Below are 14,421 nucleotides of genomic sequence, written 5' to 3'. Positions count from 1 at the left end.
GGGTCTTACTATGTTGTTCCAGAGTGGTCTTGAACTCTTGGCCTCAAGCGATCCTCCTGCCTTGGCTTCCAAAAGTGCTGGGATTATAGGCGTGAGTGAGCCACCATGACCGGCCCAGATCTTTAACTAGAAAGAAGAGAAATAGAGCTGATGTTCATATCTCTGAGGGCATCAGTTTCCAAATACTCAGGCAAGGCCCCCTTGGGGAAGCTTGAGACAGGGACAAGAAGCATCTAGCTGCAGGTGTATTTTGTAAGAATTAGTCATGTAAATATGCTTGTAACAAAACATTCCCCCAATTTATTTGGAAAGTAAAAGTTTCTCATAATCACACCCACTAGAGGTAGGTAGTGATGATCAAACAAAATGCTGGGTGTCTTTTCTGTGCCAAAACTGCCCCTCACCATGGAAATCACTAAGAAGTTCCTACTGGGGATAAACAGCATCAGGCATCAGGCTTCAATCAGGAGTGATGGCACATATTCCAAATGAATTGCATTCCTGAGTTTAAGACAGTGAGTAGCAAAAGTTTATATACCAATGCTTTGTCTAAACACTCACTTAATTTTATTTCACCTAGGAGCTTAACAGTGACAGATTGGCTAGGAAGAATACCTATAATAACATACATATAAAAAGTCTACAAATTGCTTCTAAAATTCAAGGGGCAAGAAATGTCACATTTACTTATTGTCATAGAAAGAGAAAGCCCAAGAGCTCATGACACACCATTACCCTGCGGTCTCTAGTGCCCGAAGGATGAAAAAGGAGAGAATGCTGTTCTGGGGTGTGGTTTGGTTGCTATGAAATCTCTGTTCCAGCTCTTACTAGGGGTGACCCGAGGAAAATTACATAGCCTCTTTTGGTCTCAGAGTTCTCATCTGAAAAATAGAGCTGATTGTACTTCTCATCTAAGACAGTAATAAATATTCATCATTATCATTGCTACATGTTCTTTTACAGAGTTATATAGTATGGGCATAAGATTATTTGTACATTCAATCCCACATAAAGGGGAATTTAAATGCAGAGAATAGACTATTTTAGCAAGCTGTTACAGAATGTTAAGATGAAAATTTTGGGCCAGACACAGTGGCTCACGCCTGTAATCCCAGCACTTTGGGAGGTTGAGGCAGATGGATCATGAGGTCAGGAGAAGGAGATCATCCTGGCCAACATGGTGACACCCCGTTTCTACTAAAAATGCAAAAAATTAGCCAGGCGTGGTGGCAGGTGCCTATAGTCCCAGCTACTCAGGAGGCTGAGTCAGGAGAATCGCTTGAACCCAAGAGGTGGAGGTTGCAGCGAGCTGAGATCATGTCACTGCACTCCAACCTGGGCAACAGAGCGAGAATCTGTCTCAAAACAAAACAAAAAGATGAAAATTTTATCTGAGACCCCATCTATATCAATATCTATTTTGTATTTATATCTCTATCTATTTATATCTCTCTCTATATCTATTTGTGTATTTATAAAAAGTGAGCTGTGAGAATGACCACCCTGGGTGTATTAGTTGTCTATTGTAATAGCAAATTACCCCCAAACTCACACTTTCTGGAACAAAAATCCAGATGTAGCTTACCTGGATCCTCTATCTGGAGGCCTCTCCAAGGCTGCAGTTCAAGAAGGAACCAGGCTGGACTGAGAAAGGATTCTCTCCCAAGCCCACTCCTGTGGGCACTGGCAGGACTGAGAGGCTTGTGGGTTGTTACACCGAGGGCCTCAGCTCCTCACTGGATGTTGGTAGGGGGTCGCCTTTGGTCCCTTGGTTGTGGGCCTCTCCCAGCATGGCAGCTGGCCTCCCTCATCATAAGCAAGCCAGAGGAGGCAGAAAGAGAAACTTTGTGCATCAGCCGGAAGTCACAGTCTTTTACAGCCAGATTTCAGAAGTGACAACTCACTGCTTTTGCCACATTCTGTTTGTTAGAAGCAAGACACCAGGTTTAGCTCCACATCATACAAGGATGTGAAGAGCAGGAGGTGGGGATCACTGGAAGCCAGTTTAGAAGCTGCTGACCACACTCTTTCTTCTTCTCCCTTTCCCCTTCTTCCTCCTCCTCCTGCTTTCTCCTCCTCCTCCTCCTCCTCCTCCTCCTCATTCTTCTTCTTCTTCTTCTTCTTCTTCTTCTTCTTCTTCTTCTTCTTCTTCTTCTTCTTCTTCTTCTTCTTCTTCTTCTTCCTCTTCCTCTTCCTCTTCCTCTTCTTCTTCTTCTTCCTTCTGCTTTCTTCTTCTTCTTTCCTCTTCTTCTTCTGTTCTCCTCCTCCTCCTTCATCTTTTCTTCTTCTCCTCCTCCTCCTTCTTCTTCTCCTCCTCCTTTTTCTTTTCCTCCTCCTCCTTCTTCTTCTTAGTCTTCTTCTTCTTTCTTCCTTCCCTCTTCTTTCTTCTCTTCCTCCTCCTTCTTTTTTGATGAGGTGCACACAAATTTGGAACTATATATCTTTCAACAGAACTTAGTCCACTGTCATTATGCAGTAACTTTTTCCTACCATGGTCTTTGCTTTAACAGATATTTCGATATTTGCATAGCTACACCGTTATTTGGTTATTGTTTGCTCAATATACATTTTCTACCTTTTTACTTTCAACTTTTCAGTTTCCAGTGTGTTTTCTTTTTCTGGTCAACAGTATATATGTATATTTAGGTCAATTTTTTAAAATATAGCCTGAAAATATTTGGCTTTCACACAACAATTTCGTCTATTTTAATGTATTTACTAATATTTTGAATACAATATACCATCCTTGCTATGTGTTATTATTTGTCCTGCCAGCCTATGTTCCTTTTTCACAGCTTTTTTGCATACTTTGGATCAGTTAAGTATTTTTTCATAGTCTCCTTATGTTAGTTTAAAGGATTATATATATAATATGCACACATTTTTTTAAAAAATTGAGATATAATTGAAATGACATAAAATTAAACATGTGAAAGCATACAATTCAATTTTTAAAGGATATTTACAAGGTTGTGCAAACATTACCACTATTTAATTCCAGAACATTTTCATACCCCCCCAAATAAAAACCTGTACCCGTCACTCCCCACTCCAATTGCTCCATGTCACCGCTAGATCCTGGCAACCACAAATCTATTTTCTGTTTCTATGGATTTACCAATCCTTGGCACTTTATATAAATGGAATCATACAATATGTGGCCTTTTGGGTCTGGCTTCTTTCACTTAGTGTAATGTTTTCATGGTTGAACCATACTGTAGCGTGTATCAGTATTTCATTCATTAATCTTTATTGCCAAATAACATTCCACTGGATATACCAATTCATTGTTCATCCTTTCTCCAGTTGGTGAATATTTGGTGGCTATAAAAAATAAAGATGTTAACGAACATTCACATACATATTTGAGCACTGTCTTTAATTCTCTTGGATATATAACTAGAAGTGGAATTGCAAGGTTACAGTATAAGATTTCCTCAAGAAGTTTAACTTCAACCTTATGACAGTTTGAGGAACTGTCAAGCTGTTTTCTACTCTGGCTGTACCGATTCACATTTCACCAGCCAACGTGGGAGGATTTCAATTTCTTTCACATTTTCATCAACAATTGTTATAACTGAACTTAGTTCAGTTTTTAGCATTTTCTTATTACAGTCATTCTAGTGGAATAAAGTGATATTGTAGTTTGATTTCCATTTCCCTAGGGACTAATGACATTGAGCATTTTTTTCTTTTTCTTTTCTTTTTTTTTGAGACAGGGTCTTGCTCTGTTACCCAGATTGGAGTACAGTGGTGCAACTGCAGCTCACTGAAACCTCTGTCTGCTGGGCTCAAGCGATTCTCCCACCCCAGCCTCCTTAGTAGTTGTGATTTCAGGTGCATGCGACCACACCTGGCTAATTTTGTAATTTTTTGTAGAGACAGAGATTTGCCACATTGCCCAGGCTGGTCTTAAACTCCTGGCCTCAAGCAATCCTCCCACCTTGGTCTCTCAAAAAGCTGGAATTACATACTTGAGCCACTGTGACTGGCCCACGCATCTTTTCATGTGGTTATGTTTATTCAGATCCTTTGCCCATTTAAAAAATTGGGTTGTCTTTTTATGATCGAGCATGCTTTTTGCTTTAATAGATATTTCGATATTAGTATAGCTACACCAGTTTTTGTTTGGTTATCATTTGAATAGTATATATTTTCTACCTTTTTTCTTTCAACTTTTCAGTTTCAGATGTGTGTTTTTTTAATTTGCCAACAGCATATATGTATATCTAGGTCAATATATTTTGGGTACAGCCTGAAAGTGTTTGTCTTTCACACAAGAATTTAGTCAATTTTTATTGAATGTATCTATTAATATTTTGAGTGAAAAAATACCATATCTAATAAATTGTTGCCTAATCCAAGATCATAAAGATGTACACCTGTTTTCTTCTAAGAATTTTATGTTTACATTTAGGTTTTTGATCCACTTTATTTTTGCATATGGTATGAAATAAGTATCCAACTTCACTCTTTTGCATGGGGACATCCAGTTGTTCCAGTATCACTTGTGGAAAAGACTATTTTTTCTCCATTGAATAGTCTTGGCACTCTTGTTGAAAATCAGTGGACTATAGATGTATGGGTTTATTTCTGGACTCTTAATTCCGTTTCATTGATCTCTACATCTAACCTTATGCCAGTACCATATTATCATGATTTTCTTGTAGCTTTGTAGTTGAAACCAGAAAGAGCAACGTTGCTCTTCACTTTCAAGTTTGTTTAGGCTATTCTGGGCCTCTTCCAGTTCCATATGAATTTTAAGACCAGCTTGTCCACTTTCCCAAAATGGCAATTGAAACTTGATAGGGATTTCAATGAATTTGTAAATTTAGTTTCACCAGCTTAAAAATGTTGTCTTCCAATTTGTAAGTATATTTTCATTTATTTGTCTTAATTTCTTCTAGCAATGTTTTGTAGTTTTTAGTGTGCAAGACTTTTTTTTTTTTTTTTTTTTGAGATGATATCTTGCTCTGTCACCCAAGCTGGAGTGCAGTGGCATGATCTTGGCTCACTGCAACCTCCACCTCCCGGGTTCAAGTGATTCTTCTGCCTCAGCCTACTGAGTAGCCAGGATTACAGGCATGTGCCACCATGTCTGGCTATTTTTGGTAATTTTTAGTAGAGATGGGGTTTCTCCATGTTGGCCAGGCTGGTCTCGAACTCCTGACCTCAGGGTGATCTGCCCTCCTTGGCTTCCCAAAGTGCTGGATTACAGGTGTGAGCCACAGCACCTGGCCAACTTGCACTTCTCTGGTTAAGTTATTCCTAAATATTTTATACTGTATTGATTTTAAAAGGAATTGTTTTCTTAATTTCATTTTCAAATGATTTATTGTGTTTACAAATGGAAATAATTTTTGTATATTGATCTTATACCCTGCAACCTTACTGAACTTACTAGTTTTAATAATTTTTTGTGGCTTCTTTAGCATTTTCTATATATAAAATCATGCTATCTGCAAATAGTTTTACCTTTTCCTCAACAAATCAGTGGTTATAGCAAACATTTTTGTCTTGTTCCTGATTTTAATGTAAAAGCTTTTAGTCTCACCATTAAGTATAATGTTATCTGTGGGTTTTTAATAACTGCCTTTTATCAGGTTGAGGATTCTTCTATTCCTAGTTTTAAGAGTTTTCATTGTAATGGCTGTTGGATTTTGTCACTTTTCCTAAATTGAGATATATGGTTTTATCTTTTATTAATATGGTATATTATGTTCATAAATTTTTGTTGATTTACGTTGAATCAACCTTGCATTCGTGGGATAAATCCCACTTGGTAATGGTGTACATACAAGCTTTATATGGTGTCAGATTATTTCATTGGGAATATATGCACATATATTAAGAAATGTCAACATAAATATATAGTCCATATAGTCTATAGTTTTCTTGTGATGTCTTTGTCTAGTTTTGGTATTAGGGCAACAGCATCCTTATAGAGGTAAGGAAGCATTCCCTCTTATTTTTTGAAAGAGTTTGTGAAGGTTTGGCATTGATTCCTTTTTTAACATTTGACAGAATTTGTAAGTGAAGTCATCTGGTGTTTGGTTTTTCTTCGTAGAAAGTTTTTTGACAGCAGATTCAATCTTTCTGTCTATTTCAGTTTTTTCTTTCTTATTGAGTCAATTTCAATAGTGTCTTTCTAGGAATTTGTCCATTTCATTTATCTAATCTAATTTGTTGGCATACAATGAGTCATAGCATTCTCTTACAGTTTTTATTTCTGTAAGGTTGGTAGTAGTGTCCCCCTTTTCATTTCTGATTTTCATGATTTGAATATTCTCTCTTATTTTCTTAGTCTAACTAGAATTTGCCAATTTTGTTCATCTTTTCGAAGAAACGACTTTAGGTTTCATAGTTTTTTTTCTGTTTTTCTATACTTCATTTCACTTATTCCTGCTCTAATCTTCATTTCTTTCCTTCTACTTGCTATAGGTTTAGTTAGCTGTTCTTTATTTATAGTTTTTTTTTTTTTTTTTTTTTTTTTTTTGTTGTTGTTGTTGTTTTTTGAGATGGAGTCTCCCTATGTCACCAGGCTGGAGTGCACTGGTGTGATCTTGGCTCACTGCAATCTCTGCCTCCCAGTTTCAAGTGATTCCCCTGCCTCAGCATCCTGAGTAGCTGAGACTTCAGACAGCCACCACCATGCCTAGCTAATGTTTTGTATTATAGTAGAGATGGGGTTTCACCGTGTTGGCCAGGATGGTCTTGAGCTCCTGACCTCGTGATCTGCCTGCCTTGGGCTCCCAAAGTGTTGGGATAACAGGCATGAGCCACTGCACCCAGCCCTCTAGTTTCTTAAGGTAGAAGATTAGGTTATTGATTTGGCATCTTTATGCTTTTCTAATATAGATGTTTTATAATTTATTATGTAAATTTTGTTCCATCTTCATTCATCTCAAAGTATTTTCTAGTATCTCCTGTGGTTTCTTTTTCAACTGATTTATTTAGGAATGTTGTTTAATTTCCATGTATCTTTGAATTCTCCACATTTGCTACTGATATCTCATTGCATTGCATTATGGTTGGAGGACATACTTTGTATGATTTTAATCATTTTAGATTTATAAGACTTGTTTTATTGCCCTATTTTTTATTGATCTATCCTGGAGTTTTATTGATCTATCCTGGAGTACGTCCCATGTGCACTTGAGAATAATAGGTATTCTGCTGTTGTTGGATGAAGGTTGTATAGGTGTGTTAGGTCTAGATGGTTTAAAATGTTGTTCAAGTCATCTGTTTCCTTGTTGATCCTCTGCCTAGTTGTCCTATATTTCATATAGGTGATATATGTACATATGTATATAACTTGCCCAGTTTTAGCATATAAAATTTAAGAAAATAAGAATTAATGTTAAACCCATTAGATCTTAGCTTTTATTCTTACTAATGCCTGTAATTAAACTATTAGTCATTTAGGTGCTTATGACTTTTTAAGATCATAAAACAGGTTTTAAAATTTGAAATGCTAGTACTTTATCCTGCTAAAAAAAAGTAAGTTTTAAACCAGTGTTGAAATCATTCAGTGTCATTTTCACCAACACAGACATTCATTTGCTTCTTGAGATGCTGTCAGAATGGTCCCTAGGGAAGAGGGAGAGGTTTCCTGTGATACAGTCAGCCTTTTCCCTGTTGCCAAATAGTGAAGGTATTTATTTTTGAATGCTAGTATGGAGAGAGCTTGGTGAGCTGGCCCAGTTCTTCCAGATGCAGAAAGCTTGGAGACCATCAGAATTCCCTGATAAGATTAGCCTTGACCCTAGAGTAAATAAGTAATCTCAAAAAACTGAATGAGCAGATGGAAATCAAGTGTTTCGAAGTGAGCCTGGTCTACACTGCAGTACAAGTGCCATCGTCACTGTTACCCTCATGGCAGAGGAAGCAAGGCCACCTGAGTGTTGTGCCTGTCTCTAGCTCTCAAAGGTGACAGGCTCCTGAATTTGGCTTTGAGGGGCCGTGCATTCTTAAGCCCAGCAACTGGAAAGCTCCAGGGGAGAGAACTTGATATATATGATGTTTTTCATGCACATCCTTTAAAGCTTTTTGAAGCAGTTTTTTAAACCTAAGATTTCATCAACATTCTTTTTCAATAGATGTGCACTGTGATGGTGTTGCATAATTATTTAACCAAAACTCTACTGATGAACATGAACGCAGTTTCCGTTTCACTATCAGGAACAATCCTGAGATGAACTTAAATTGCATACATATCTTTATTGTCGTATTTCCTATAACCACTCATTCCTTAAGATGAATCCTTATAGATGCAGTTGCTGGGTCCGGGATTTTTATATTTGACAGGCTTTTAAATATTTTTTTTAAATTTAAAATATTTTATATTTTAAAAATTCTCCTCGAAAGTTGGACCGAGACTTGCACCAATCTGAGCAGTCACATTTCTTTTTCTGCTCACCCACACCAGGCACAAAACAAGAATTTCACTGTTGTTGCCAGTGCTACTTCTAGTTGGGCTCAGTTCTTCTGCAAGAAGCTGAAAAGTGGAAGGGTTGCTTCTGAAAAATGGGAGGTGGCTCACAAGGCCCAGAGGATGCAAAGTCTCGGATGATGGAAACACACAACTTTGGAGATTTTGAGTTAGTTCTTTATTTGTAAATTCTACAACATTGGCATCTTGGTGTCGTTGCCAGAACACGTGCTTGGCCCCATCAACCTCGGATAAAAGCCTGGTGCTGCTCCTAACCAAATTACTTACGTGACCTTGGGCAAATGCTTAATTCTTCAGGTTCCTTGTCTGTACAACAGGAGTGGTAACAGCCACATTTCAGGTTTGGGTAGAGGAGGGTAAGTTACAACTCTATGTAAGAGAAAATATAACACGGAATGAAGTCAGTCAGTCACAGAAGCTTATTGTGACACGATATAAAGGTTAAAAACATGTAGAACTAAAAGTAATTTGTTTTAGGAATAAGTTCTTTGAAGGAGAAGTAGATGCCTGACACAAATTCAGGAAATGGTCACTTAGGTGAAGGTGACCAGGGAGGATACTTGTCATATTCTAGGTCCTACCTAGGTGATAGTCACAGAGGTGTTCATTCCATCAAACTGTACAGGTGCTTTACACACGTATGTATATTTCACAGAAAGAAAAAAAGAGAAAACACCCCATGAGAAATGAAACCTCACAAGAACCAGAGAAACATTTCAACTGTGTTAAGAAATATTAGTTTTATTTAACCAGTTTTCACAGCTGAATATTTATTCTATAAAAACTTTACAGATTGTACAGTTTATATATAGTTCAAACTACTGAACGAAAAGGTAGGTCCCACAGATGCAAAAATACTGTACCAATCAATCCAAGATAAAGGCAGATTTACACACTGTACAGCTCTCCACGTGGCTGGGGAGGTGGTCAGTTCTAAGTATAAACTTCAAAACTGTACAAAAATAAGGATTTGATTTTATTTCGCTCTTCATACATTCAATATGATTGCAAGCTCAGAAGCCTAAGTAATAATAGGCATCTGTAGTCTGGAATCAGTACCCACTCCTGAAGGAATGCACCTGTCTGTCCACACAGGGCACTCTTGGACACCATACGGAACTCAGTTTATTGTATAGACATCAAAGCAGAGACCAAGAACATTAAATGTTGAATATAAGGTAGTTCTTCTTTGTTTTGAAAGGAGTTTTTGCATTTAATAGTGTGCCAAAATAATTTTAACTTATTAAATATATTCTAAGTGAATCTAAAAATTACACTTTATAAACATAAAAATACTTTATTTTGGTGTAATACATCAATCATATCTGCGGATAGAAAACCAGAACTGTCTATAAAGTAGTATTTCTCACCCAGCAACAAGAAGCACTTTATGTAGTTATTTTTCAAAAGGGTCAGAAAAACTATTTAAAACCCGCTAAAGACTAACTTATAACTTAGATAGTCATACTTAAGCTATTCAGTGATTCACTAATACTGCAAAACAAGCTTTCTTCTAGAGACAGTGGTTTCTTCATGTTAACTGGGTAAGAACTGGACGTATTTAAAGAAGATGGGGAAACCAACTGGTATCTCAGCATGAATCCTAAGCATATGTCTGGTTTGGGGGTATGCTCCTTGGTGGATTTTTCATCAGAAGTATTTATCCTAGAAGTACGTCTTTTGATTTAGAGTTTCCCAAATCTGAGGTATCTGTACCTTCTTGGAAAAAAAGCCAGTGCCTCAGATCACTCTGTCTCTCTGTGGGGCAGCGGAGGTGAGGCTGGCTAATGACCCCTTTAGATTTTGTGTTCCAGAAGGAAGAAATGAGGAAAACCAACATCATTCCAGACCTTTCTGTCACCCCAAACCAATGAAACACAATTCTGCTTTTTATACAGTACTAGCCAAAGAAAACACAAATGAGAGCTTCTAAGAGCAGTCTAGTGCTCACCTTTATACTTTTACACTTGCGTGTATATAAGTATAAAATAATGACGTTTGGATAAAGAAGCTTTGTAGTTATTTATTTTAAAGTTACAGTACTTTTAAAACTCCCCGATAATAAATAGCGTGGATGTTCCCAGTCCTGCTTCCAAGCGTGAGCTACGAGTGAGCTTGTTTCTGGCTGTGAGAATGGATCAGGGCAACTGGAGCCAGTGGTGTTCTTGTGCTCAGCCGGATCCTGGTGTCACTGGTGGGCAACCCGACACTCAGAACTCATCAATTTTCCTCTGCAAGTACTTTAACATGGAGTCCATCCCTTGCGCCGAACCCCAGATTTTCTTCAGCACCTCACACTCCCTCTCGTTGGCCTGCTCCAGCTCCAGCCTCATGTTGCAGCGCACAAGGGCTTTGGACTCCTCCAGCACCTGCACCGGAAAACAAGCAGCTAGTGAGCAGGGTGCATGCTGGCAGACACAGGTCCCCACGTGCCTCCACAGGTGGAGGCAATCATCCAGTTCCAGCAGTCACCTGTTGAAAAGGTTATGAGACATTTTCTCACAATATGTGTCAGGCCTAATACATGTATAAAGCACATTCCCCACTAGACAGACACTGAATACATTCCTAACTTCAAAACGGCTGTTAAGCTATTTCAAAGGAGAGCTGGGCTGTTGGCACCCGGCCCTGACCCAGCCTCGGCCTCATGCCACTGCCACATGCTGGCGTGGACCCCCGAACTGGACATCTGCTCTGCTGATGCCCAGTGAAAGCTCTGAGGGTGCCTGATGAGGGGATTTTCTAAACAAAATGTAATTTTCATAATGAGGGTTGCTTGTCTGCCTAAGACAGTTCAGATGAGAGTTGTGTCAGTTAATATTAAACATTTCACATACTGTAATTTGACAAATGAAATTCTGTTAGAAGACTATTATTCAGCATTTAAAAAACATTTATTTGCTTAATTTTTTTTTTTTTTTTTTTTTGAGAGGGTCTTACTATGTTGCACAGGCTGGAGAACGGTGGTGCGATCTTGGCTCGCTGCAACCTCCACCTCCCAGGTTCACATGATTCTCCTCCTGAGTAGCTGGGATACAAGTGTGCGCCACTAAGCCCAGCTAATTTTTGTATTTTTAGTAGACGGGGGGTCTCACCGTATTGGCCAGGCTGGTCTCAAACTCCTGACCTAAAGTGATCCACCTGCCTTGGCCTCCCAACATGCTGGGATTATAGGCATAAGCCACCATGCCTGGGCTATTCAGCATATTTACTCAACAAAAACTTAGGAGGTCAAACACAGAGGCTCACACCTGTAATCCCAGCACTTTAGGAGGCCAAGTCAGGTAGATCAAGTTGAGGTTAGGAGTTCAAGACCAGACTAGCCAACATGGTAAGGCTCTGTCTCTACTAAAAATACAAAAATAATCCAGGCGTGGTGGCACGTGTCTGTAGTCCCAGCTACGTGGGAGACTGAAGCACAGGCATCACTTGAACCCAGGAAGTTGAGGCTACAGTGAGCCGAGATCACACCCCACTGTGCTCAAACCTGGGCGACAGAGTGAGACTCCATCTTACAAAACACCACCACCACCACCACCACCACCACCACCACCTTAGGCCCACTGCGGAGAAAGTGGGGAGAAGCTAACAATGTGACTGAGAGGTTTTGGAGACAGTAAAGAATTGTATCCATGTTGGTTGTTGTTGACTTTCACAGGACATTTGCTAACTTGCTAACATTTCAGACTGTAGTCCACTTCTGTGGTTCTTGAGTATTTGCAAAGGGAAGGCAAGGCGAGCACAGGGCAGTAGTGGCAGCAGTACCTTCTGGCAGGTCTTAAGGGAAGGTGCTCTGCTGAGGACAAACGTGAAGGACTTAGGAATAATGGCAAATTTGTGAGTTCTCTGGGGGAAAAGGTGCTATTTTTTAAAAAGTAATGTGTAACAGAAACAATTAGACGTACAACTGGGTTGCACGAGGCAAGCTCCTTAATGCGAACCATCACTTCCTGAGTGAACGTCCCGGGCCAAAACACCTGGGAGACCAGGCCCTTGCCACACGCCTCCTGCGCCGTCAGCTTCCGCCCGCTCAGCAGCATCTCATTTGCCTGCAAAGAAGAAGAGTGGATGTAATATGAAATGGGGTGGGAGGCCAGTGGGGAAGACCCATCCCTTAAATTCCACACTAAAGAGAGACATTTGCAAACAACAGTCCCATGGGGAAAACGCGGCACAAGGAACAGACCCTGTGCAAAGCGGAGTCAGCTGGGCAGTGGGAAAGTAATACATCAGGCTGACTTTTTTCTTAAAAAGGAACGCAAAAAAGGCTTATCTTACAATCTACTATAGAATCACAGGGACTCAATAAAGAAATCTAAGATAGAAAAGGTCTTTTTGCCATTCATTTAAAAAGTTACTGGTACAACTTCCTCTCCTCCACCTGCCCTCCCCGCCCAATGCCAGCCCTTCCCACACGTGAGCTTTTTGAACACACAAAATAATCCAGGAAAATCAGCATATGCAAAGTCAGGCAACTTCTAATTTTAAGGATTTGAACCAGGCATAGAACTCCTACCAAACATTTTCTTTATCTGGGAAGCCTATGGTGACTTTTTAATATACAGAGAAAATATTCTAATGGCAGTGACTGTTTCTGCCAGAGTGTACCTTACAGGCTGCACTGTATTGCTTGGTTATGAAAAGACAGAACTATCTAGGGCTTGAATGTGTCCAGGATTACCATGTGAGGTAACTATGGCCAAGGCTGGCTTGAGAGGCTGGCCATAGTTACCTTACATGGCTCAATGGAGAAAACCAACGTTAGTTTTCCTTTAAAAAAAAAAAAGTGTAGATATGAAATTACTTTTAACCTTGTCCTGAATTCTAGATCACTTTTTATAATACATGAGACTTAACAAGATCACCTTTAAGGTCTCAGCACAACATGTATGGATTTTACATCATCCAAATGACAGGCTCGCAGATGCCGAAATATGGCGGGGTGAGGTGCATGCATGTTTGATGAAGAAACTCCACACTGGCCTGAAGGGACAATTTCCAGTCTGTCACTTATCTTGTCTGGTTAACCTTCCTAACAACTCTGATGGTCACAAAGCCTTGACCATGAGCTCCTGGGGGCTTTGGTAAAACACAGTTTTGGTAGGTGGCTTCCATTTCCCAAAGGGGCAATATCACGGAAGAGAAAAGGCTCTGACATCACTAAGACACTGTAAAGACACCCATACGCCTCTTGCCAATGTCTCGATGCCGTTTACTGTATGTGAAATGCATGGCTTGGAGTGCATACAGGCAGAACCAGCAAAGCAAACACGTGGCTGACTCACTGCCCCTCCCACAAAGGCAGAGGCTGGAAAACAAGACCAGGGACAGGCTTCTCACAAGGGTTTGCAAGGTTCTTAATGATCTCCCAAATTGGAGTCTGCCATTGGAGCTACAACTTGGATGCAGTCATGAGTGTTTGAAGAGTCTGGAGAAGCTCTATGAAATCCCTGAACAGAACAACTTCTTCTCAGTGAAAAGATGGTCCATAAACAAAGAAGAAACGTGACCTGACTGTTGGCAGTTGCAATGGCTCTTCTAACGGCAGACCCAAATGCAGCAGGAAGGGGAGCGGGGCTCCAGGCTGTGGCCGCCGCAGGAGGTGCTCCATGCTGTGGGGTTTTCCTCTCCTAGACCATGTTTCTTTCATTCTCAGCATAGAGTGAGGACACTAGAGCCAAACCCCTGAAGTTAAGGATGAAGTATGTTCTCAGGACCAGCTTAGCAGAGCCTTACTCAGGCAGCGGAGGCAAGTGACCCCACCAAGCCTTATGCCTGGCTGAATCACGAAGGGGAGGGGTCCTCAGTTTACTCTCCAGCCCCTCCTGCAGGGCCCTGGCTGTCTGCCCCACTCAATTCTTCCAACTTTATTTTCTGCCACGTGGAGGTCAATTTACAGCCCCACCACTGTTCTCTCCCCTGTCTCTCTCTCTCTCATCCCCCCTTTCTTGACTCTCTTGGGCCTGATG

At 40.1% G+C, this 14,421-nt stretch overlaps 1 protein-coding gene across 5 annotated transcripts in view; it reads right to left on the bottom strand.

Annotated features, from left to right (window-relative positions):
* Positions 1-6,454: 6,454 nt before the first annotated feature.
* Positions 6,455-14,421, bottom strand: part of CDYL (chromodomain Y like) — a 180,166-nt gene continuing 172,199 nt past the window's right edge. For all 5 annotated transcript variants that reach the window (XM_074398402.1, XM_074398401.1, XM_074398399.1 and 2 more), the window contains exons 6-7: positions 12,358-12,501; positions 6,455-10,821 (exon numbers count right to left, since the gene is read on the bottom strand). In XM_074398402.1, coding sequence (XP_074254503.1) covers positions 10,663-10,821; positions 12,358-12,501 — 303 coding nt within the window. In that variant the 3' untranslated portion in view covers positions 6,455-10,662. The remainder of the gene's footprint in view (positions 10,822-12,357; positions 12,502-14,421) is intronic.

This window comes from Saimiri boliviensis, chromosome 4 (genome assembly GCF_048565385.1).
Source record: "Saimiri boliviensis isolate mSaiBol1 chromosome 4, mSaiBol1.pri, whole genome shotgun sequence".
Lineage (NCBI taxonomy): Eukaryota > Metazoa > Chordata > Mammalia > Primates > Cebidae > Saimiri > Saimiri boliviensis.
The sequence above is the reverse complement of the archived record's forward strand: the minus strand, read 5'-3'. Positions and strand labels throughout refer to the sequence as shown.